The following is a 27,354-nucleotide window of genomic DNA, read 5'->3' as shown; positions in this document are numbered from 1 at the left end:
AGAAAAACACAAAACAGTACCTCCCTCTGTGTTTTGGGGTTTTACAAGATGTGGAGACAATCTGTGTCCCTCGTGCTCTGCCATTCAGAAAGGTTGTAGCGCCGCCGTCTCTCAAACACACTGACATTTCCAGTCTGGCGGCAGACGCGCGGCGCTTAGACCCGCAGAGGGCCAAGGAGAGAAAGCAGAGTGGAAGTGACCGAGCCACAGACCAGATAAAGACGGAGACAGGAGTGGAGCTTGTTGGCTGGGGCTCGTCTTTCTGTCACTTCTGGTTTGGATTGGGCTCGCTCCCCCTGGAGCTTCTCCGTTATAAAGCACAGCTCAGACACAGAGGGGGAACGCTGAACCTGACTCCACGTCTGGCTCCATCCGCGTCTCTCTTTCCCACCCTCCTTCACCTCCTCTGCTTCTCGCACAGTATATGTCTGCCTCCTCCACCTTGTGTCGTGAGAAACCCCGCAGTTTTCTGATAAGACTGATTGGATGCTGATAAAAGAGCAAATCACTCTTGAGTCTCTCTGTTGACTAATCCAACTTCCATCATCTAACCTCGTATCACCCCGTTGACTTCCTACATTTTTTACAGTGGAGCTAAATGATAAATGATAGCTTACAAAAACATAACTTCAAGTTCACTTTAATATTGATGGAAAATACATAAAGGAAACAGGCTGCATGATGAATTGAAATTCTCAGACAAATTGAAGTCAAATGGCAATTGAGTGTCACTAAGCCCTGCCCCCCTTAGTTGCTGTTGCCATGTCTGTCCAGCTCCCTGTCCTGGCATGGCACGCATTGAGTTTACAGTAATAATGGTGGAATATTTATCAACAGGATTTCTGAACTGCTGTTTTGTCATTTCACATGAAGTCAAAGCTTTATGATTTCAAGCTTGTGACTATCCAATTTGCTGCTTGATGTGATAGTTAACAGCAGATTTTATAAGCTTTAGCTAACTAGCTAATTGAGCTAATAGTGGCTCCATTTGTTGGTTGAAATAGCTGTTGCCAATTGACTATAATATTTCCAAGTGACTTGTTTTAAAACAAAAGTTTAAATATGCTTTAAATCGTACTAAAAGACTTAAGCTGAAGCTACATATCTCCCAGGCCAAACGTTAGCATCTTCTCTAGACATGCTAGCATCATAAATGTGATAGGGAAAAAAAGTTAAATCAGACGGTTATTCTAATAAGAAACCGTTTCAGCTCAGCTTGGCTTTGTGTCATTCAGTGTCCTCAGTCTAAAATTGTAGGTTTTACGTAGGTTGCAGCGCTGCAGACAAAGCTCTTAATGGCTTCTTTTTCCTCTGCAGCAGTTTGTCACTCATTGCATGTATAATTGATTTGTTGATCTGTTCCTGATCAGATCACATCAGTGGAAGACAGGAGCAGTCAGTAAGTGAAAGTAGATTTTTAGACTCAGCAAAATGAACTGTTAAGTTTTAATTTCAATGCATCATTTATGCCCCATATGCTCTATAAATAATCCAACTGTATATATATTTCAACAACACTCCTAATGAGCACTCCAGCTCCAAAAATCTATATGTTGCAGCAGATGTGTTAGTTTTGGCCTGCTACAAATAAATGAATTTGAAGGAATGCCTGAAGCTAGTTAGATGAACATGCTATTTTTTACATCTTTTGCTCCACCAGAAAAACACAGTTTTATCTGCTCACACTATCTCACTTACTCTCACTATCTATCTCACACTTTCGCTGCTGTGGTTTTGTTTTCAGTTACAAAGCTATTATTGCTTAATTATTGTTGGGGGAGTTGTTTAATTTAATTCAGTTTAGCGTCACTAAGCAGCATTCTCCAGGGCTAAAGAATGAAGCCATAATGGAAGTGCCAAAAACTGCAGTTCCTGCAGTGTCCACTTGAAGCTGGTTCTAAAAGCATGTTGTTCATTTACTGAACACAAAGCAACTCGGTTGAATGTCATCTCAAGTTTGTATTTGGTCAAAAAAAAAAAAAAAGCTTTTGATCAATGTAAGGCTACCATTATAACATAACACTTTGCTCCCCCATTGCATCCCTGTGTGTACTGCAGTTCACGTAAAGCTAGCATAGGATCAGTTAACTACGCTAAATAACAGCTGGAAATAATAATATATAACCAGTTGATGCTTCACTTCATTGGAGTGCTGAAAAAAGCTGAGGCTAGCTCATCTCTGATCTGCACGCACTTCCTCAGTGACAAGTGATGTGCATCAGTTTTTAGCTTCATGTCACTGGCTTTCACTGAAAATAAATCATAACCTGTGGCTGTGTTGCTAGTAGTACTCACTCATCTGCAGCTCTGCCCACCCATCCAAATATAGTCACTTTTGGCTCCAAAAAACAAGACGGTGATGGCCAAAATGCAGAGTTCGAGGTTTCAAAACTCACAAACCAATGGGTTGATGTCACAGTGACAATGTACATTATTTTATACAGCCTGCGGTCCTCACTGCTAGACTCTTTCTCCAGCCTCCTGACTGAATATTTGAACGTCAGTGTTTACCTGAGAGTCACCTAGCACAGGGACAATGAGCAGAGGAGAGCTGCGACCTGAGACACAGCAGTAAGACAACGCTCAGTCTGACAGGACACAGCTGCTGCTGCTGCTGCTGCTGCCAGGGCCACAGAGGCCACTCTGTCTGCCCCTTTACAAACACAGTGCCCCCCAGACCCCCCACCCATATCCTCTGCACTCCTGACAGTCTCACCTCTTGTCGTCAAACAAAGTCTTTACCCACGCTCTATCAACCCTCTATCGCCCATAGACCTCCTCTAATGCAACCCTCTTGTCTCATCCCCTACAAGCTCCCAAGTTCATCCTTTACTTTTACACTGTCTACCCTAATCTTCCCCCTGGAAAAAGCAAAACAAAAAACAGAACAAATCACCAAAAACACAATCATCATCATCTTTAACCCTTTCCCTTCTATCAGTAAAAGACAAGCACCCCACAGAGTTCTGAAACCATTGCTGATAATAAAACGTAGGGAACCGTGGTAGACTGTGGGGCCATTAACATGGCGACGGGTCTTGCATGCAACATTAACTTTTGTCGCTTTTTCATTCACACAAAAATAGAATTTTGAGGGGTCTGACAACACAAATTTTTGAAACAGGTTCCAGGGTGTAATTTTTTGAAAACACCACTCCTTCTGTCACCGTGTTAACTTGCAGTGCGCGGATCCTGTGAGAACAGTAACGGCACGGCAGCACTTCGCACATGCACATAACATTTCAGGCTAATAGCCTAGTGTGAGTAGGAGGACAATAATGGCTGACTGCAGAACTGCGTTTGTGCCTGAGTTTATCAATGCTGTTGGTTCTCATTTGTGCGTCCGCCATCCTCTTATTTGTTTATACTCACTGCTCTGTAGAAGAACACCTTTATGCACAGGCACGTGGTGTTCTTTTCTATGGTGTGTCATTACAAAGTTACAACACCAACTTCTGGCCTGGCATGCAAATGACAGCATTTTTGGGGTTTTTTGCGAATCAATGTACATGAGAATTGTTCTCACAATGTTATCATGTGAACACTGATTTTTAAAAAAAAAAAAAATGCAGTAGGGCCATGCTCATCTAAATGTGGCCTGTATCAAGTGACTTCGGTGTGGAATGAGTTGCATGTATACAGAAAATATCACTATAATACAAAACTGACGTTATAGTCAATTGAAAAATAGTTTTTCTATTTTATAAAGAGAAGCATGGCAGAATTTTGTTCAGTGCATCAAATTTAATTCTCACCTTTTTTGTGAGCCCAAGCACATGTCTTTTAAATGAAAACTTGTCATCTAGCTAGGGGCCAAGATATTTGAAGTGTGTAACATGTACAATTTGGGTCCCATTCAGGGAACAAACTGAGAAGACTTCTTGATCACTTCCTAAACCCTGTAAAAAAAAAATACAAATTTAGTTTTAGACTAATTTAAAACCAGTTGAAAGTTTTTTTTAAGAATTTCTGCACACAGTCAAATGCACATAGGAGTTCAGATACAGCTTCCTTCAGAGATGGTACACAAGCATAAAGAACTGTATCATCTGCATAAAAATGTGCTTTGCAGTTTTCTACTGAGGCACAGATATCACTTATATAGTGAACAACGATCGGCCTAAAGTTGAACCCTGTGGCACAAATGCAATTAACCTGAGGTTTGGGGGCATATGGTTAAAGGTAGTTCTCACTTTGCCTAGTTGCCTAGCTCCTACTTGGCTCTGTCTGGTGGGAGGGACTGTCTGTCTCCTCCAGTGATGGAAGTGAGCAGGAAGGATGGGAAGACAAGCAGCCTGAAGATAGAGATGAAGGCAGTATAACAGCTGATTACATGTTCTACAGGGCTGCTCCCATAGTGTCCAGCACACGTTCCATTCATACCATACTGGACAGTGCATTCTGCTACACTTCCTCCTGTGACGCTCTCTCGGACAGATGACAGAGGGACAGCTGGATTTCCTGGATGGCATCTGAGCAGAGATATTTAAAGCATTTCAGATACGTGACAGCTGCTATCAGCAGCTAAATACCACTGATTCATCTTTTATTGGAACTGAGGACAAGAAGACGTAATGATGATCTTTTTAGAAATTCCAGACACATCTTATAAGTGTTTGTAAATCACTGAATTTAGACCTCATTTTTATGATATTTTGTGCAGTTTGTGCATTTCAACTGGTCACATCTGCTTTATCTAAAACACAAGAAATCACATTAAACACTAACAGTCATTTTTGATCTAGATGTCTGTGCAGTCGGCCAATAAACACGCTGTGCTCACTTGTGGCATCATGGAATGTGTGTTTTTAACATGATGTATGCAAAGGCATATGACTTACTGCATAAGAGGAGCGCACATTTTGCAATATGCATGACAAAAGAGCCAAAGCGTGACACCCTGCTGCAGGCTTGTTGTATATAATGTGCAAAATGTGCACTCGAATCTGTCTAATTGGTATGCAAGTGTGATCTCCCTCCTCGCTCTTTTTCTTTTCATATCACACACTCGAACACACACACATGTACGGCTCCAGACAGTTCAGATGCGACTTGTCACATCCGTTGACATAGGGCCCAATTAAAGGGGAGGATTAAGCCAGGGCTGGGTGACCTCTTCAGGAATCTCTCTGAGACACTGTGTGTACACTGTCAAACCCTCTGACAGACCTTCCCTTTAAGCACTTTCACCTGCTAATTAAGACGCAGCACTGATGTGTGTGCGCATGAACATCTGTGTAATTTGTGTGTGTGTGTTCATTCACCGCGCATACAAGACAAATGTACCCGAGAATGTCAGCGATAGATTTGCAGCCTGAGAAGTCTCTATGTAAATATTTGACTTGAGCATTGTATGGGTTTTTGGAGCTCACTCCGGCACACGTCAGCACACGGGCTACAGCAAACAGATAGGCTGTGTCATTTATTACATTAAATGATTATATGTTTTGGTGTGTGTGCATCACGCTGCTGTGTGTGTAGAGGCTTCTCGGCAACAAAAGCCGAGCAGTGTTTATGGTGTGAAGAGATTAAAATGGATAGCGGCGAGGCAGAAGCAGTGAGCTGTTGCTGGACAAAGCTCTCAATGACTGATTAGTGCTGTGTCACTGCAGCTTTACACAATGTGGAGAAAAGGCCCGTGGTAATCACACTCTTCTTTTTTGGTATTCTTTTTATTTACAGTAGCAAACTGTATAGTGGGATGGGAAATTAGTGGATATTTTAAGAGAATAAGAACTTTGGGACAGAGTCAAGCCGGAGATGGGCATAAAGGGAAGGAAGGCATTGAGTATAAATGGAGGAAAGCATGATGCGAGGACAGAGGGGGAAGGCTGCAAAATAATCCCATTCTTAAAACGAACAAAATATATTGTGCAATCTAGAGAAATCTGCCAGCATGGAACACAAAAATGTTATTAGAGTAATCAAAAATTACTTGATAATATTTTCTCGACATTAGCATAGAAATCAGTCCACTGTCTGGCCTCTAAAGTAGTATTAAATATTTGATATAAACCATGAAAACTGTATGGGAAAGGGTCTCAAAACAAAACATGGATTGTTCTACTTCTTCATATGTGACAGTGAAAAGCCTCAGCAGGAGGATGTAACACAAACAGATATCATGCCCCTTTGAGCAGATATTAGTCATAATGAACTGAACCCTGGTCTCTGAAAACATTCCCCTACATACATCTTCAACAGAGCCTCTAAAAAAAGGCTCACTCAACTTCTTTCAAGAATTTTATAGAAAAAGCATAGTTTTTCTTAACACTCCAAAAGCCATCTGCCGTCAGTTCAACTAGAGGTTAAGTCTGAATATAAAATTCTTTCTAAGATATTCACTTTGCATGCAAGTTTGTATCTTTGTTCAGGTCAGCCAAAGAGAATAACTGTGTCATTTTGTATCACTTCGTGTTGCCTAGTTTTAAGATGGAGCTTATTCTCAAAATTAACAAAGTAACCCAGCTTTTCTTTAAAGAAACAGGTTAACACATAGCTGCTAGGAATGGGTTAACAGGCTGATTAAAATTAGATAAAATCATATATAACATTCATAACATGTGTGCATAGTGTTGAGCAAGTGCCAGAAAGACATAAGCCTAGCTTAGCATAAATACTGGAAGCAGGTGGGAAACAAGCAAGCCTCGCTCCCACTAAAGTTTAAAAATGTGCCAATGAGCACCTCAAAATTTACTCAACTCATGTTACGTTGAATTCAGGACAAAATATTTGCTTTTCACACACTAGTGAATTGAGAAAACGCAAAACATTTATCCAGATTTATCCAGATGTATGCACAGTAATTCCTAAACATATTGCTAAAACCTTCTGCATAAACTGTGCAGGTGTGCTACATGTACATGCATGAGATTGTTTCTGCGGAAGTATTTTACAAAGTAATGTAAATTATACTTCTAGAATTGTGTGGGAGTTTGTAAACAGCTGTTGTGATATGGTCTTATTGTTGTTGATCTTTGCCGTCGTTGTGTTCTTCAATCACTGGAACATTTTATGCCCAATATTCAACTTCACACGGAATGAGTAATTGATGTACAAAGTCATTTGGAGGTATTTAGGAGTATTTCTTCACTACTGTGATTTGGAGTGCAATCTAGTGGGCCTTAGAGGTACTTTCAATTGGTTAGATTAAAAATACTTTTTTCTATGTATTTATGAATCTAAATGTGCTCAAGACTTCAAAAAAAAAAAAAAAAAACGGTAAGTCTTGATGTTTCCCATTGCTTCCATTCTTTATGTTAAGCTAAGCTTAGTCCTGGCTGTGGCTTCATACAGACATGACAGTGGGGTAAGTCTAAATATCTAATTTACACAAATAAGCTTATTTCCCCAAATGTTGAACCATTCTTTTCACAAATATGAAAAGCTCAACAACAATGTAACAATGTATTCCATTTTTCAGACCTGTTTGAAAGAGATGAAAGAGCTTGAATTAGGTTACACAATAGGTTAAAGAATATAATAGCAAAGATGGAAAATGTAATCTTGTGACTTTCTTAAATTACCCTGGTACAGTGCATGTAGGGACAGGAAGTCAGATGGGTACAGAGACAGGTTTAGCCTCCCCACATTCTCAGCTGTAACCACTGAACCTTTTAATCTGGCTTTAGTGAGACAGTAGCCTCCTGGAACAACAGCCATCACAGACTTTGACACCTGCTGTGCAACCAAAATGAGGACACATAAATGACTTAACATTCTTCCTGGGTTGGATTTTGATTCTGCGTTTCTAGCGTGCAAAGGTTCAAGCATTGTGTCACATTCCATGATATGGCCAAATCAATCCTCTGAATAAACAACTGCAGAGAAAGCCCGATGTGTCCAGCTGACGTGTTGTGTTGATGGACATTTTGGAGGCTCTGCAATGTATAAGAGCTGCAGTTGGCTAACGCTGACCCCGAGGAGAGCGGGCACAAAGCTTAGTTCAACTCTGACAAATGTCTGCCTGGTATGTGGGAGCTGGAGGAAGGGATGCCTTCCTGAATACAGGCTGGAAAAGAAGATAAACCTCCTGCTTCTCAGCTGCTGGCTGACTGACTGTGCTCAACTGATCACTTATTGTAGTGTACATCAATAAATCAGAGTGTACACAGACCAGTATGGACCCCAAAAAAGCCTCCCTGTATACTTTATTTCAACTGAGTCAACAATAACAGAAGCACACTTTGTGACCTAGTGCACACATTCCATTAAACCCATTATAATGAGTACATTTTTTGAATCTCATATTAAGGGATATGAGACTGGATGAAAGCTACAACTTCAAATCAGAGATTAACAAACTTTCTTTATTACCGCTCATTCTTAACATTTGTGTTGCCAAAGCATAAAGAGAGAGAAAACGGTAGATAAAGAAGCACAAAAGCAATGTTTGTTATATTACAAAACTGTTTATGTGAGAAAGAAAATCATAAGCAAGTGTCAGCAACTTAATCAGTTTTATTGCATTGTTTTCCCCTGAACCTTCCTACCTGCCCGCGGGCGACACAGCTTGATGCCAGGTTCACACTGGACACGGAACCGCCATGAAGCATGGCAGTTTTCGACAGAGCAATGGTCACTTCCTCTCAGTGCCAGTGTTGATCTGCAGTGATAGTTTCAGCATCTGGTCTATTTTAGCTGCGAGCCATGAGCAAATCTAGCAGGAAAACACATTGAAACACCGTTACAAATGATATAAGGACTATATTAGATATGATAAAAATGATAATTGATAAATGTCAAAGTATGCATCCAGTGCTTTCAAATTTTTGTTAGTTGCATCTAAACAAAAAAGACAAGCAGACACACACAGACAGAGACACACATGCAGTCAGGATCAGAACCCTGGAAAAGAGCAGAGGAGCAGAACTGCCTGCTGGCCGACACCAAGAAGCATGCTTCTGGTGTGAATGGCCAGGCGACTGCTGACTGGCGGCTATGCAACAATTGACATATCAGGGTAGTTCCACGTCCAGTGTGACACAGCAACACAATGTGGTGATCTGTTTTGAGTAAAACTTTTTTTGCACGCTCCATTTCTGTTTTATTCCTGGAGCTTGTGTTGAAGGTGTTGCAATAAACAAGAAACAGCTGATTACAAAAGTTGAAATTCGGATTTACTGCCTTATTTCATTCCAAAAAACTATGGGGCCATTTGCACTGCAACAGTTCTTGCATGAAACGTTAAACTTTTGTTGCAGTTTGGTCTCTTGGTCCCACAATAATGGCATTTTGGGGGCCTGAAAACGCAAACTTTTGAAATCGGGCTCCAGAGTGTAATGTTTTGAAAACACCACCCCTTCTGTTGCCGTGTAAACTGGCAATGTGCAGATCCTTTAGAATGGTGACTTCACAGCCGCGCTTGCATGCTGTTCCTCTATGATGTGTCATTACAAAGTTACACCACCAACTACTGGCCTAACATGCATACTACAGTGTTTTTGATTGTTTTTGTGGATCAGTGTACACCAGGATCGTTTTCGCATTGTTATCATATGAACATGGATTTTTTTTAAGAAGTCCCGTTCTTAGTAGGGCAGTTCTTATCTGGCCTAAATGAGTTGGCATCTGGCTGAAGGGAGAGTGCCAAATAGCTGAAAGTTTGTGTTGTATTGTGTATTGTGTTGGATGCTTGGCAGAGCTAGCACGCTATCTTGTTTTTCAAAGTGAAGATGGTGGTATGATATAGTATGGTAGTTACAACACTGATATCTATAAGTTACTTGCAATAGTATTATTGTGAATAAGAATAATAAGGAAGTACGTATTCACCCATCTTTTCATTGGTTACTCTGAGACCACAGCTGATAGGTAAGTGGTTTGTTTACATAACGTGATGGAGGCTCACATTTAAGACAAAGGGAGCGTCCAATGTAATGTGATACGAAACACTTTGCTTGCAGCTGAAAACAGTGAATGTGGCATAGTTTAGATTACATGTATACGAGCTGAGTTTGTCATTAGGGGGAAGGGCTAAGGTTGAATACTGTGAGACTGGGATATTTTTATCCCAGATTATGGTGACAGCAGTGGGTATTTCAAACTAAAACATGATGTTTTTGCATTCCAACTCTCAACACAAGCTGTTTACCTGCCATTCAAACATGATTGGTCAATACTGCTCAGACAACAAAAGGAAACCAGAACACCCCTGATACCAAAATTCTGCATACCTTATCGAGATTAGTACAACTGTAGCAGATCCATGTTTTGCAAAAAAAAAAAAAGATACAATGCCAACATTTATGCAAGGGATTGGGTCTACCACCGAAGGTTGTGGCCTGAAAACCAGACAATAGGCAGGTTTCCATTACAGATTTGTGCGAAACTTAAGAGATATTTTCAAAATATCAATAAAACACAATTAAGAGATGACTGCATTTCCATTTCATGATGTTATGTAACTTTTCTCGTGATGTTAAGCGACATCTCCTCTCACGATAACAATCCAAGAAGTATAGTGATGGATGTTCAAAACATTATCAGGTTTACTTCTATTGCAGCCACACACTAGCCGTCAGTATTTCCCAATCAAAGGTGACGTAGGCGTGTTTTGGAGCCATAATAGAAAGGCAAGCCCCTTATACATGGGAGCAGCCACATGGGGGGGTTTCCGGGAAGTGATAGTCCATGATTTCACAGAGGTATTGTGGATTCAAAACTTACAGATGACTCGTCCCACTTTTGAAGAGTTGATGTGATGCAATAACACCTCTTGTAGTGCCTGTTGCATCACACCCAAGGGAGCCAGTTCCTACCCACAAGCACATAGCCATAGAATCATGTAACCTATAAAAGCAAAAATGTGTTTTCATTGCAGTTCCATGTATATATATATATATATATATATATATATATATACATACATATATATATTCTTAGCTTTAATTGTTATTATAACTGTATTACAAATAAAGTAAAAACAGTCAGATGTAGGCTGACATTATATTTTTCAGCTGCTGTCAAAAGGGAAGAACTGGAACTTGTTGCATCCCTGCCTTTCCCACTTTCTCCCTCCTGGCTGTACTGCTGCTCCACTATCAGCATCTGTCTCTATCTTGATCTTCCCCTCCCTCTCTCCTCTCTAATGACAGTCAGCGGGGCTGATAGGCAGATATATTTACACTGGTGGCAAGGGAGGAAGAAGTCATCAGCCGAGCCCCGTCCAGCCTCCGGGCTGAGGCAGGCGGGGCTTAGAGGAAACCCTGGCCGGGTAGCCCCTCCCCGAGTGGGGCATATCTCTGCGCTGTCCCTGGCCCTGCTCAGAGTTCTCAACTAGATGGGACCAAAGCTTAACTGGCCCGCAGATCCACACATCAGCCCCCGGGGGAGAGAGAGAGCAGAGACGAGGAGGCAGGAAGGGAAAGCAGCTCACAGAGAGCAGAGAGCTGCTTGTGTGCACGCCAGCTGAGAGAGATACACTTTTCCTGTAGAGCTGTTAATGAGGCAGGCACTCCACCTCATCTCAGTCTGGCGTCCAGAGGTGGCCAGGGGGGGACGAAGTGTGTGACTTTATTTTGCAACTTTTGAACACTGGAACTGTACTGTGAGCATTATGACTCTTCTGGGCTCTGAGCACTCCATACTGATACGAAGCAAGTTTAGATCAGGTAAGTCCAACGAGGACTGACATGTGACTTCTCTGTATGTGTGCATGCACTGTTGAGTTTATCAGGGAACACATGCTGTGTACAGCTGTGTTTATTCCACAGAGCCTTGCAAACAGTGTGTCTGTCAACACTTGGCATTTCTAGGCAATCCTGTGTACAAAATGTCATTCATCTGTCTTGGATGAGTTGTGATGACACTCCCGATGTGCTCTTCAGTGACACCAGCAAATTGACAGGTGTGTGTAATGTACTGCGTGCATGAGGAATACCAAAGGGCGGCCAGTGTAAGTCAAAAATCTTCCCGAGCCCTGAGGACAAGCCCTGACACTCTGTGATGGAGTTACGGCTGGTCTTTGATGTCCGTCCGCCTCCTCGTAAAAAACATGTCATGTGAGGGCAATTCCTCGGGCAGGTTATAGTGCACTTGTTGCGTGCCAGTCGCGACCTGCTGAAGGAGAAGCCAGCGAGGCGTTCTCACTCCGTGGCTCTGTGCACGCTGATAAAGGGAGATTAGACACTGGAGAGGGGTCAGAGGTTATCTTAATATGGCTGAATTGGAAGCTGATGGTGCTTGTGTATGTGTGTGGGTGTGTGTACCTGGGCATATCAAAGAGGGAGGAAGGGCACGGACTACAGCGCTGATTTAAACTCCCCTTAACGCACAGCAGCTGTTGGAGCTTTGTATCCATCTATCTGCTTCACACACACATAGAGCATACTTTCTGTGAGGCTGAGCATGTGTGTTTGCACTGCACTACTACAGTGTGTGCAGTCTGACCAACACTGCCACCTCCCTGAGGAGAGTGTAACTGATGGTGGCAACAACAGAACTCAAATCCGGCTCTATGCACTGGAGAGCTGGATATAAATGAGTGTCTCTGCTGTGAATGTACAATCTGGAGGATTCAGTCCTTACTTGCAGTTTGCCTGTGAGCTGTAATTGCCTCCCAGAATTGGGTAAATTATGCTTTTCCTCTGAGCTGTTTAGAGCACATCAGCAGGGTGGGAAATGACCCCCTGTGCTCGGGGGAACATGACAGGGAGGATGGCTCAAAAGCAGCCTGGTTGCCGGAATAAAATGTTGGCATTGTACATTTCTGCAAAACATGGATATGTTACATTTACAGTTTCATACATATAACGTACTTCAGATTACAAATATGAGCTAAGATTTTAATCAGGAGGAGGAGGTGATGGTGGATGTTGAGGCGGCTACCAAGTGACAGACAGCAGCACGCCGCTGTTCAAGCCCAGGGAATTGTTTAATGATAGTTATTCCTGCCATTTTTGTTGCGGCAAAAGCAGGTATTTTAAACCAAAACATGTTTTTTCACCTTAACCAAGCATTTTTTTGTGGTTAATCTAACCACACATTAACTACAGCATTTAAAATGTAAATTGAAATCTAAAGTTTCAACATATTTGCTAAATATGAAATGTACAAAATGTAACATATCCTTGGTTTACAGTAATGTGTAATGTTTATTCTGGATATTGGGTTGGCTCAGGATCTGTGTTGAACATACAAACATGTTCTAGTTGGCTAATATGGCACAGATGTAGAGATACTGTCTGTACTACGATAAAGGTCATCTTCCTACGAGTCTGCTTGATGCTGCACGTGGGGGGATTAATGTTGGGTTATACAAGGTACAGCTGACATGACTGGTTGGGTGAATTTATGTTTGCATGAGTGAAATGTGCGTAAGAGGAGTAAAACTGTCCGTAAATCTCTCTGTGATAACTGCTGATGACAGGGGGAGTCTTAGACAATCTGGTTGTTCAGGATTTACAGTTTTCTGTGAGCTGCAGCAGCTCCAGTTACATTCAGCGCCCTGTGAAAACCAGCATTTGTTGCTCTTTTGCACCACGCTTTAACTACATTATCAAAGCCATGGGAACTGCCGCTGCATGGTCCAAGCTAAAGGGAAAGATAAAGATCTCACTTAAGTGCTCCCTGTGGACCACCAAATGTTTTGTGAAAGTGTATTAGTGACTAGTTCTCATGCCGATTTGATTAACAGCTCAAAGGGCTGTGGCCCGTGCCCTCAGGCTCACTGGTATTGCATAATAGTATAACAGAGGCGTCAAATAAGAGTTAAATCAATGGTACAAGGTGTCAAGCACATGCTGAACTGTAAATCTGTACCACACACACTTACTTCCCCAAACACCTGTTTTATATCAGCTGCCACACCCAGACAGAGGATGTAGAACATAATGATGCTGGAAGTTTTTACCTGACTTACTGAGAAGAACTGACTACTAAATGGCAATATTCCCCTTATGTTATAGCCTGCATATTGATTGCCAATTTAGCTGTAACTTTATAGACAAAATTATACCACAGTTTGGTAAATATAATATACATAAATCATTCTATCAGTAATGATCTGTGAATACTCTATTCACATGTAACACAGCAATCGATGCACTTCATCTTTCTGACCCACTGTGGGCCCTGTCATTGAACTAAGTTGTTGTTTGCAAGGCTAATGCAAAATTATGACTTCTAGCAAGCCACCCGAAATGGAAAATCAAGAATCTAAAACATCTGAGAAGTAACAGTGGACGGTAAAGAAACTGTGAAGGAAAAAGGCTGGCTAAAATGAAGGCTGATATTGGATATGTAACCCCCTCAGGGGCCAATCACACCGAGACATGTTGTTAGAAAAGCATCACCAGCAAAACCATTGTTTCCCTGTGGTACAGCGCACCTGTCAGACGCTCCTCTCTTGCGCTCTTCTTCTTGCTACTGCGCGACGAGTTTTTCTGGCGGTTTTTGGGCACGCATAAAAGTTAACTTTTTAAATTTTTTTGCTCAAGGCATGGAGTTGCACCACTCATCAACGTCACTTTTGGCCACTCAGCCCCGCTACACAGGCACTCCCAGCTGTTTTTTCGGATGTGCTTCCAAGGCGTTTTCGCAGCAGTTGGGCTTGGTACGATGTGTCTTGGTGTGATCGGCCCTTTACTGTAACATTAGCATGTTATTTTAGCTTGTCATGTTAGCGTGTCACATTAGCTTTTTTCTCAAGCGATGAACAGAACGCCATCTTACAACATAGTTTAGGAATAAGCTAGTTATTAAGGATGGTATAAATTAAGGTTAAAATTAATTAAACTTAATTTAAATACATTTTATTTGACATGCAACTGCTTTACTGTAACATCAGCATATTATGCTAGCTTGTCATGTCATTCAAGTGAGGAACAGAACTTCAATTTACAATATGTTTAGGGCAAAGCTAGAGATTAATTCAACCTAAATTAATAAATTATAATGAGTTATGTTTGAGGAGCTTTTTTTATTTTATTAACTGTTATCATTGTTTTGTGCGGATCATGTTAATTGAGCTTTTGCTGTATAAAATAGCTTGTGAAGCCCAACAAGTCTTACTCCAATAATCCTGGCAGATTCTATATCTTTGCTAAAATTTATGACAAAATTGGTAATAAATTATAATATGAGAGACAAAACTTTGACACCCTCCACTGACAATGAATGGCACTCTGGCAACAGATAAAAAAGCACTTACCTGTGGAATGGGTTGCGCTCAAGTGAGTTTTTTTTCTTTATCACCCTGCTATCCCACTGTTGACTATAAGTCACTGTCAATGGAGCTGCTCCAGAATCTGTATCTTAATGGTGGAGTGTTGGCTCCCCTGCATCTGGCTCTGGCTCACGTTCACAAATCTGCCTCAAACTGTCCAAGAGCATAGGGGTAAAGTATGCGAGTTCTGTTTTAAGGTGGATTTTCACTTTATGCAGAGGTATTAGACTAAAATAAACCTAATACTTCATTTAGGAATACCTGTTTATTAGATGTTATACAGTCACGCTCATACATCTGTCGCAAACACATTCCTGCTAGTGCTGAGGGAACGTTCAGGAGAATTCATGTAACAAATGCAACCAGTCTCTCTAGCAAAGCCGTTAGACTTTAAGTGTAAAAGTGTGGTGTTATTATTAGACCTTTTCTTTCTTGTGTGGTGGATGTGAATGTGTTAGCGACAGGAGGACAATGAATCAAAATATCACTACACTGGCCTGTGTAATTATCACCACTTCACAGTTACAAAGCAGGCCAAATGATCACTTATTTACACTATAAATCTGAAAACTTGTAAATGTTGCTGTGGATTTGTATGTCCTTTGTTGTCAAGAAAGCCCGAGTTAAAACAAATGTCTTTAGTTTCAAAGTCAACAGTGAGAGAGGCAGAGTATCGCATGGTTCAGTGATCTGTGATTACACAGCCGTCCTATAACATACAGCTCTGCAATCAGGATGGACACCACTCTGGTCTTTGCAAAGCTTTTTAGGAGAAAAGCAGATTGTTTGGCAGCTGCTTTGTTTTTTCACTTGAAATTACCGATAACCTTTTATAAAAAGAAGCAGCAGAAAGTCAAAATCAAAGATGCTTTGTAGTCTTTTGTTTGTCACCTTGTTTTTCCATGACATAAGAGACAAACCTGCATCTATGTAGATTAAGGGCTGTTAGCGGACTTAAAATGAAGCTGGCGTATCGCTGTGTTAGCTTGTCATGTTAGCTTGAAAAACCATAAATGAACAGAACACCAGTCCTATTGCGGAGTGTGAGCGTTAAAGGCTAACTTCAGTATTTTTCAACTTGGACGTTATTTTCCCATGTTTTTGTGTCCAAGTCACTAATGTAATCAAGAGTTTTTGAAATCTAGCTAGGGTGCTGCAATCGGCAGTTGCAAAACAGGCTGCAATGTAACCCCTCTGGGCATCTTTCCACCACCAATTCACACCCACTAAAAGTGCTTATATAAGTGTCCAATAACGTTGAGGATGTGATCCCTACAAAGACAGACGTTTTTGTCAAAAAGTGAGCTCCTTTTTGTTCAACCAGAATCAGCACCGAAATCACTATCGCCAAATCCACCAGATTCCATTTAAATAAACACTCATTTCATCATCATAAAATACACCTCATTCAAAGCTGACAGAAACAAAAATAATTATTAAAAAATAATAATACTAATGTCTTGGTTGATCTTTTCACTATTCTAACAATCAACAACTGTTGTTTCGTTGAATTAAGCCCTTAATATACCCATTTAGATTTGAGAATATGCTGTAGTTTTGGGGCTGATTCAGATTCACCAAAAAGGATCTTACTCCTAACAAAAACGCCTTCCACTGTAGGGATCCTTTACATGCTGTTTTCATATACCATTTATAATAATCTGAGCCCGTGAGTGGCAAAAACAAGATCTTTTAGTTGATGTTAATTAAAATTAAGTGTCAGCTCTGAAAACAAAGTTGTAACAATTAAAGATTTCAAAGAAAGAGCAGATTCAGTGGCAGCCACAATGCTTTTTCATGCAAAGTTATTGATAATATCATACAGAGCAGTAAGGAGCTGTCCCTTCAGTTAAAATCAAAGAAGCAGCACAGAATTAACCAACACAAACAGCTGCATTCCAGTGTCATCCTGCCTTTTCCATGACAGAAGAGAGTAACCTGCATGTGGGGATTAAAGTGAGACTGTTAGCTGTCGTAAAATGCGACCATGACTTCAGCTTGTTACTCAAGTAAGGCACAAATAAAAGCAAGTATCCAAGATCTAAAAGGCTATGTGGGATTGTGCTAGAAGTGTTGGCTCATAATACAAAGCAGCAGAGCTGATCCTTGAGTTCAGATCAAAATCTTTTTTCATGACAGAAGAGACAAAACCTGCATGTACAATATATGTGTTTGTATACATGGGTGTGTGCTCACTTGACAAAAAACTTCCCTCTACAGAGGTTGTATCAGTTACATGTTTTGGTCAGCTTCCAGTGAGCAACTAATGCCTGCGTTTGCTCTCAGTGATGTTGCGAGCAGCAGGTCACGACCCCCTCACTGTAAACTAAAGCAGATGTCAGATGAAGGGAAGCGCTTGGTGTTACATAATGGAGGTGCTCTCTCTCAGCGGCGCTGCAGTGTGGCACTTGAGCTCGCTGATATTTAGTCAAACTGTTAAAAAATCATCAAAGGAAATTTAAAAAAAATGCTTAAGCCAAAAGTGCATGAATATGAAACACCTGGGGGAGATAATTAACAATAGGGAAGACAAGCAGAAAGTGATGAGGGATGCAGAGAAGGAGGAGCAGATCATAGCTGTGTGTCAGATCCAGGATCTCATGGAGAGACCTTCAAATAACAGTAAGGAGGAAAAACACACACAGACAAATAAAGAACAGAAAGCAAAAGAGCCACAGACACAGGCAGACCAACAGACATGGGGGAGGCTCTATGTTTATGACCCCGCACTCCCACCTAGACCACTTCCACACACACACATACAATGAGCACGAAGAAACGTGCACACTCGCTGCAGACCACACACTGGCTAACAGATCTGTTTAAAAGCCAGGAGCTGTGTTTATCATTCCCTACATCCTGCTCGCAGAAATATTTGTGAGCAAGCAGCGTTGTTTTTATCCCATGTTTTCTGAATGCATATGTATATATGATACATGTGCGTCTTTTTATATCAGCCTGGAGGTGAAGTGAAACTTCTATTCTTAACTGCACTACGAGTTATGAAACATTTAAAATTGGTTGAATTCTCAGTCTCTTCCTGCTTTTTTTCTGTCCCTTACCTGTCTTTCCACCTCTTTTTCTCATCTTTCCCCTTCTTCTTATTCTCCTCCTCCTCCCTCCAACTTCAGTCCTACAGTTAAGACTTCAGCAGAGGAGGACACGAGAGCAGCTGGCAGACCAAGGCATCATGCCTCGTGAGTAACGCCTTCTAACACTGAGCTGCCGCCGCACATGCAGGCACACACACACACTTCCACTTACATGCTTTTAGACTGCAGTGTGAGTAAGACAGACAGAGACACAATGAACAAGCAAGGGGACACATCATCCATGGGTCAAATTAGTAAGTAGTCTTAGTGAGACACACAGGTGCAAAAAAATAGTCATACCCTTTTAGCACTTACTTATGTTGGTGTTTAGCCATGCTGGGATTTTTGCCTCCACCCCAATGCAATTAGGATAAACAGAACTACCTTTAAATGACATTCAGCAGTAACATATCCTTTCAAAAACACTGTCCTTGTTATTATGGTTAATACACTGATCATTGTGTGAACAGAACTCCTTTTTACTATAGAATTAGCCACAAAAACTGCTAACAATTTGTTTTGTGGGTTATTCGGAGTAACAGGGACATTATTACAATAATGTGATATTACTGATACATTATTATTATTATATATACATTATTATATGACATTTTTGACAACCAAAATACCATTCATCTACTTTGTAGTTGGGTGGAGGTAAAACTGTCACAACCACAGAGTGTAAATAAAGATGGGCGGCGCAACTCCACTTAACCTCATTGCACAAAAATAAAGCCAAAATATCCCGCATACAGCTGCTGCCAACTTGCACTGGTGACATCATTTGGAGCCAAAGTCGGCACAGTGGTGTTCTCCATAGTGTTGACTTCCTGCCCAAACACCCATTCAACCAATTGTGAGCAACGGCATTAATCGCAAGCACACCGATTGGCACACATAGCTTTCAAACCCCCTTTTGGTCAAAACCAAATTTATCAGACAATAGAACACTTGAACAAGCATCCAACAAAGACCTGAAAGATGCTAAAACACTCCTGAGCTGAGAGGAAGTCTTTTGTCATTTGTTCCCTTGCTAATATAAAAAAAATATATATGCAATTATACGCTCAACTGTGGAGTTTACATATGAAGAACATCATTTTTAAAACTCTAGTAGACTACAGTGCAAAGTCTAATGTATGTGTTGACAGTTTTGGGGAGCAACATGGATGTAAAGGTTCTAACATCCAGACCTGTGAGGGAAGTATGAGCAGTTATTTCCTTTTCAGATTTGCCCTTTAATTGTGGTTCTGCTTGGTTCAATCAGCAGTATTTTGAAAGTCTTGGAACACAGCTGTGAGAAGCATCATTTTATATGAATCAGATCATTGAGTCTGACGGGTTGCATGCCATGTAAAAAGAAGAAAAGATATGACTGATTTAATACTACCTTTTCAGTTTTAAAATGAAACCGTGAAATCAGATGCCAGCTGATTGTATAAGAACAAGAAATGATGGGAGAAAGAAGGAAGGAGATTGAGGAATAGTGTAGTTCAGGAATCAGCAGATGATTTCGCTGATTAAACTCAACCAGAAAGAGAACCAGTCAGTGAATCAGACTGCTGCAGTAATCTTTTGGAATTAAAGAAGTTGACATGCAGATTCTTGGTAGTACAGTTTTTCGTGGTTCCCAAACTTATCTTGTCTGAAGTATCCCCACAGTTCTGTCAAATGAACTCGAGTACCCCTTCATTGACAACACATGTTCCAAATATGTTCTTTTCAGTTGGTTATAAACTGGAGTTAACACTATTGATTATATAAAGCAATATTTTTTTCAGACATTTAAACAATGTTAAGGTCTGTTTGGTCAATTGCATTTGTACTACTACCACTTTGTGTGGCAAAGGATGGACATTTCAACCATTTATCTCAGTTAAAACTAGCTATTAAAACTATTCATCCATTGCTTCTAACTGTTAACCTGGTCTATTATCGGCTTTTGCTGTTTCGACCATTTAGTTTTAGCTAATTTTTTCAACATGTCTTCCAATGACGTTTAACAATAGCTATTTCAACAATTTATCTATTACATTTAGCTGACTGTTTTAACTGTTCTTCCACAAATTTAGCTATCTGTTTTAACCATTTTGTCCCAGATACTTTTAACTTTAGCTATTGTAACTGTAACAATTAAAACAGCATTACTTTTACTTACCTAATCCAACCATTTATCACTTTAAGCGTACTGTTTGAACCGTTTATCCCTTACTTTTAGCTAACTTATTCAACCTTTTATCCAATACATTAAATGCTAGCTATATCGACAAAAAATTATTAAAAATTAAATTTAGCAAAACTATATTAAGAATTCTTTTTTTCAACCATTTTTTTCAATATACATTCAACATAAGCTATTTTTACGATTTATCCATTAATTTAAGTTTGCATACAGTTTATTTTATTACTTATTATAACTATTTAAACCTTTTATAGCTTTTAGCTGTCTTCTCCATCCATTTACTATTTAAGCTATTAAACTAAACTGTTTATCTCTTGCTTTTAGCTAAAGCTTTTTGCTGAGCTACATTACATTTAGCTAACAATTTCAAGTCTTTTTGCATTATCTAGCTATTTATTTCAACCATTTTTTTCCAATGCATTTTACTATAGTTGTTTTAACTATTTATCAAATTCTTTGTGTGTGTTGTAGTTAACTGCCATTTGGGACCGTAAGCTAACTATCTGAATTGTTTACTTTTAGCTAACTTTTTTAAATCTTTAATCCAATACATTAAATACTAGTTATTACCAACAATATATTTTTTTCATTTTCAGTAAGCTGTTTAAACAGTTAATCCATTTTTTACTATTTAAAAAATTTACGTCAGTTTTAGCTGTCAATCCTTTATCTTTTACTTTTAGCTCTCTATCTGAAACATTTGCAACTTTAAGCTAACTGTTTATGACTTCTTTGCTAGCTTGCTCACTAGTTATCATATTCTCTTTATTTATATATATACATACATTTATTTATTTATTTATTTTCAAGTAGCTGAGCTACTCTTACATTTTTCCATATACCCTCTACCATCTGCAGGAGTAACCACCTGGTTGGGAATCACTGCTCTACAGATTGTAACTTATGCTTTTTGAGTCAAACTTTGCCAGAGCTGAAGTCTGCTTACACCGCAGATTAAAGCATTACAAACAGACATGTAGGAAGAAAAGAAAACAGTAAGGATGACAGATGCTTGAAAGAGAACCAGATCCAGACTCCAGACGGATAAATCCACAGGTAGTGACAGATACAAAGGTGAACACAGAGGAAGCAGGTGGATATATGCAGCAGTAAGACAGGCGGACAGACAGGCAGTAATGCCTGCAGCCAGCGAGTAGGCAGACAGGTCGGTGAGTGACCGCGGAGGAATGCTCTTACGCTAGAAGAGGTTCTGGGTCTCAGAAGAAACAGATTTACATAGACAGTACCTGTTTACAACAGCGCCCTCAGAGAGGTACGCCCAAACACAACATGAAGCGTCAACTCGTGAGAACAAGTAGACCTGAGCGTACTCTTTGATCATTACTGTTACTTCGATTAATGGCCTCTCATGTTTCCTCTCATCTTTAGGCCACAGCAGCACATTATGTTGTCAACACACTACATGCCACAAACATCATGCACAGATATTTTTGCCTGCATTTACAAAATCTAAATTTCAAATATTCATCGGAAACCAAAAGTTTGTTGAGCATGAGACATTACACAGCACAGAGCCACTTATAAACTCAGATCTTATCAATTCTTATAGTTTAAAGCAACACCGTCGTCTTGGCAAATGCAGGAAAACTGAGTGATGCCAGTGTGCTGTGTGTACGTTTTTTTGGAACAACGGGGGACTGGGGGACTTGGACTGCAGGCCAGGGATTTGTTGAATGATATCTCTGGCACCGTTTGCCATTTCACAGAGGCTCCAGCCTCCAGATAAACTGCTGGTAAGTGTGCGGGGGAACGGAATCCAGAGGCCCGGCAAAGCCCTATCAGTTTTTAGGAGTCTGTCACAGATAAGGCAGCAAGGAGAAACACAATTGGCCAGCGAGGCTGCAGGCGCTTTTTTAAAAAAGACATTTCAATTGGCTGTTTATCTCTTGATTGCAGGCGGTGGCGCACATGAAAGAGACTTGCAAAGACTTGTATTTGTTAGTATACACTTCTCTCACACCCACACACTAGATCTGTAATCACAACAGCGTCATTTGTCCTTCCAGCTCTTTAGGTCCAAAAGTAAGACATTTTGTCAGGGCGTCACAGCATCCTCCTCCCCCTGCATGCTGCTGTGAATGTGATCCTTCAGATGCTGGCTGTGTTATTCCTGCTGGGGAGATGGACACGGCACAGGGTCTGTGTATATATTACCCAGGGAACATCTGGTGTTTATTAGGCTATTGGAGAATCCGCCCCAGCCTCTCAGGCCTGACTGGCGTGTGGCCTGCATAGGAGCACGCTGTCTGCCTGCTGGCCACAGGTCTGAATACACACACACATACAATCTAATATTTCCTCATAAAGATAATAGGGCTGAAGCTGCAGGTTTACTGTGCTTTTTTCTCCTGCACAAAAACACACACGTCTACTCCAGCAGCAGCGGTGCTTTAATCCTCAGTGGATGGAAACACAAAGGGAATGATTCCTCCTAATGCACCATACGTCTTACCTCTTAGTGTGCTGTTTACATTTGACAGATACGGTCAGCAGGTACATGTATCGCAATAGGTTTAAAGTGCGTTGTGTGTTTTTAATACTGCTGCAGAATGTTTAAAAGTCTGTAAGCCAGCTTCAGACTCACAGGATCGTGTTACATTATGCCCGTGTAGGCCTGTGCAGCTGTGATTGGACGCGTTTTTATGCAGTTTAAACACACTTAAAGCCTTGTGTGTCCCTGCGATGTCAAATCAGATCTTAAATCAGTACAGTCAGTGACAGGGAGGCGGGAGAGTGTGAGACAGCAGGGTTGACTCAGTGGGCAGCTGACTTATAAACAGATAATGATGTCATCCCGCTGGTGGATGGCGACAGCTCGCCAACGGTGACCACGGACTTGCAGCTGGTCCTTCCCCACTGGATCCAGGCGGGCATACTGGATTATCTGCTTTCCCCACTGCCCTCCATCTGTGTGGCATTCAGTCCATCACGGCCGTGTTACAACTCTTTATCTCTCCCTCAGTTCCACCCTCTTCATTCTTGCTGTTATTCTCTTTTACTTCTCTTGTTTTACTCTTCTTTTCACAATGTTTTTGACTACTTTCTCTCCTCTCTTCTCCCACATGAAATTATCTTCTATGTTTATTCCCTGTCTTGCTCCCTCAATTTTTATATCGACCTTTATGTCAAATTCCAATGTATGTGTTGTTCATTTTTTATTTTATTCGGCCCATTATTTTTGTTTCAACCTTTCTTTCTTTCTTTTTTCTTTCTGTCATTCTTTTTATTTTAATTTTATTTTTCTTTCTTTTCTTCCTCTGTTTCTTCAAATTTTATACTGACTTTAGATTTTAGTTTTCCTGCTATTCTTTCATTGTTGCTCTCGTTCATTCTTTATTTATCCCTTCTTTTTATTTCAAATTTAATTTTCTCCTTTTCTTCCTTTCTGTCTGTCTTATTACTTAGGTATCACATTTCATGCATTGCAAACAAATTCACTCTCAGACAGATCATTTTTAATTTCAAATTGAAAATGTTCTCCTTCATCTTATCTCTCAACTCATTCTTTTTTTTATTCTTGACTTTCCTCATTGGTCTTACTCACAAATATTATTTCCTTCTGTGTTTTACCCCTCCATTCAACCTCCTTCAATAACAAGCTTTCTCATCAGACATCAACACTCTACCTGAGTGGTTCAGCAAAAAGGTCAATATCATCCCTTTGATTCTGGCTTTGTATCCTGTGTCATCACTCAGAAATATCCCACTAAAATTATATTTGACCAAATAAGTGCCGATGCTCTTTGTTGCACTCAGATGATCACAGTGATGTGCTGTGCTCTCCTCTCTGCTGGGTAATCAGTTCTGAGAGTGCTGTGGATGGACCGTTGGCCCGGCCAGGTTAGATTATTTACACTGGGTTTAACAGAGAGAGATTGTGGAAGGTCGAAAATCTCACCCGCTGCAGCCCTTTAATTACAGCCACTCCGCTTATTTTTCTAGTACTCAAAGTATCTGGCTGTACCGGGAGAGGAGCAGCTGAGCAGATATTAGAATGAAATATTGATTATTGAAGGTTTAGGGAGGTCATGTGCAAAGTGTTTGTCGAGGAAATTACTGCTGAATACAGCTGGGTTAAACTGAATAGATGAAATAAAATACAAAAAATAAAATAAAATGTGACATGAGAAATAAAACAATATGTAGCAGAAAATTCTAGGTTCAGCATCTATATATCAATAGATGGCCCTGTTGATTTTACGAGGAAAGTTGGTTATTGAAGAAAAGAAAGAAAGAAAAATAGGACACATAATAGATTGTAACAAAACTAAATGAAATAAAAATCTGTCTTTAAAAATCTGTATACACTGTTCATGTTAAAATGTTATTTTTTCATAAATATAGAATCTTTGTCATAGAAAAGAAACATTATGCACTAAATATATTTAAATCTATCGTTTATTTATTTGAAATACAGTGTGACTGTAGCCACATTGTACTTGGCTATGGGATTTGTCATAAAAGCTGAATAACTGTGGCAACACTCAAAGTGAAAGCCCTCAAAGTAAATGTACTCATTATGCCACAGAAGACTCTCTGCCAGTGTTATGTTATTAACTAATTGTAACTAATTTATTTGCTGTTTGGTAGTTTAATTAACGCTGTACCAGTGTATTATATTTTAGATGGACAAATATGTCTTTAAACAATATAATTTAATAGTAACTACAGTCCAGCTGTCAAATCTAAGTTGTGGAGTAACTGAAGTAAAGGAATAAAACTGCACAAATTTTGAATAATCAAACCAAAAGTATCTTAGGTACAATTGTCCCTAAAGGGACACTTCACCGCAAAATGAAAAATATAGTTTAAACACACTTGGCACGCCCTGTGTCATTAATCCATTGACATGAATCCTCCCCAGCTGAGCTAAAATGTTAGCTGTGCAGAGGCTCGCAGAGGCTGATGCTTGCGCTGTCACAAGCATGAGCCTCTCTTCCAATGAATACATGCATGTTGCCTTCTGGGCCATGAAACTGTATTTTTTGACGCTTTGAGCACCACAAGACATGTGCCATCTAGTTCCATTATATTAGAGAGAAGGCAGACATCTTTACGGCCGATGTCCTCAACACTTGGCAACTCACACCAAAACAATCTAGACTGATAAACAGCACTAGGTAAAAGGGAAAATATGTATTTTTGTTTTGGGGTGAGCTGTCTCTTTAAGTGCAGGTGTTGAACAAGTATCTGTAGTTAGAGACATGCATAAGCAGTGTTTCCTTGGTGTGTCCCATGTTGCTTACGCTGTGGTCCTGCTGTGTGTTGTGCAGACCCAGCCTCAGACGGCTCCTCTTTAGAGGACCAGATGAGGCTAAAGCGAGCCCGGCTCGCCGAGGACCTGAATGAGAAGCTGGCTCTCAGGCCAGGGCCCCTGGAGCTGGTCCAAAAGAATATCATTCCCCTAGACTCTGCCGTCACAATGACAGGTATCAGCAGAGAGGTGCTGAACACACCTCTAACGCCTGCTGCGTGACTCCACGTTTGTGTGTTTCATTGTAGCATTCACTAGTTTTCCTAAAATGTAGAGCACGCTTCACTACTGACTGTGTGTTTGTGTGTATTTGTTTACAACACAGTCACATCAATTTGCTCAGCAAGCACCAAATTTTTTTTTTTTTTATTGTAGATCTTAAATGAACATGTTCATCCACCACAAAAAGTGACTATAGCATGATTTGATATTGCACTGAGTCTGTGTGTGACACATCTGACAACAGTACCCCCAAATCCAAAAAAAAATCTTTGCTTTTCACAAACTGTTGATGTTAGGAAGCTTTTTATCCAAATCTAAGGTTACAGATCAAACCTTAAGCACTGGAGTTGACTGAATAATGATGGTAACGCTTAAACCCCTCATAAAAGGTTTATAATTTATATTGTGGTGGTGCTATTTGTTTAATTAAAAATAACAATTTTTGTGTTGTGAGGTTGTCCCTTTGCCCCTTGGCCAATTTGTTAGGACAACGTGTATTTATAACTGCAGACTTGATAAGATATAAACACTTCATCAGTGACCTTTTAACCCCACAATCATATATTAATGGATAAACATTTAAAACCAGCCACCCATGGGTTTTTTCACATTCAACATTCCCATATTAGATCCTCTTAATGGCTTGACACAGATCTCTAAAGCTTTAGTAAAATATTAATCAGTAGTAAACTCATAAAGCCTTTGTAACAGGCTGCTGGCTGTCTAGGTATCACACCATCTCCTCCTCCTGATTATAAACTCGGCTCATATACACGTAATCTGAAACCTGTCATCCGTTGATATATAGAAATGTAACCGATCCATGGTTTGCAGGAACTTCTAATCCCAACATTTTATTCTAGCAACTGGGCTGCTCCCTCAGTACCTGTTTCCTGTTGTCTCCCTTAATTTGATCCAAATTTCTTGGCAGGAAAAAGTATTTATTTGTATTTCTTTCACAGAGAATGTAAATTCCTTTTTTTAGAACATTGTGCATATTTCAGAAAATCTCTTGATCCAGTGTGGATCTCCAAAAATGTTTTTATTGTGGCACTGAAAGGACTCATTTTCTTTAAAAAGACATGCGTTTACAGATGTATATTGTGAATTAAGGTGTATAGGCCGCCTCCTCCTGTGTTGGATTTAAGAAAGTGCACAACGTGCATGCTTAGACACTCCATTGATTTAGAGACCTGCAAAGCTTCAGTCCCACTGTGCCGCTCAGACCTCACACTGTTTGTCTTCTAATCCTCAACATGTTACTCACTCGCTCTATATCATTCTTGGCAGTGCAACTGGTGGTTTTTAGACTGGCGTTTTAGAGGTTTTATGTTTGCCCCCTTGAGCTTCCAGTAAACATGTTGCATACAGGAAACGGCGGCCTGCAGTCAGCTGGTTTACACTACCTCTGCAGGAG

The 27,354-nt window shown here is 40.3% G+C and overlaps 1 protein-coding gene across 8 annotated transcripts in view; it reads left to right on the top strand.

Annotated features, from left to right (window-relative positions):
• Positions 1-11,178: 11,178 nt before the first annotated feature.
• myocd (myocardin) overlaps positions 11,179-27,354 on the top strand; it is a 31,007-nt gene continuing 14,831 nt past the window's right edge. For 4 of the 8 annotated variants that reach the window (XM_042508010.1, XM_042508006.1, XM_042508005.1 and 1 more), the window contains exons 1-3: positions 17,707-17,788; positions 18,298-18,363; positions 25,735-25,890. In XM_042508010.1, coding sequence (XP_042363944.1) covers positions 17,710-17,788; positions 18,298-18,363; positions 25,735-25,890 — 301 coding nt within the window. In that variant the 5' untranslated portion in view covers positions 17,707-17,709. Of the gene's footprint in view, positions 11,613-17,706; positions 17,789-18,297; positions 18,364-25,734; positions 25,891-27,354 lie in introns of those variants that run through there. The other 4 variants (XM_042508004.1, XM_042508009.1, XM_042508007.1 and 1 more) reach the window with 4 other exon arrangements.

Source organism: Plectropomus leopardus, chromosome 19, assembly GCF_008729295.1.
Source record: "Plectropomus leopardus isolate mb chromosome 19, YSFRI_Pleo_2.0, whole genome shotgun sequence".
NCBI classification, from domain to species: domain Eukaryota; kingdom Metazoa; phylum Chordata; class Actinopteri; order Perciformes; family Serranidae; genus Plectropomus; species Plectropomus leopardus.
Note: the sequence above shows the minus strand (reverse complement) of the source record. Positions and strands in the feature narration are given on the sequence as shown.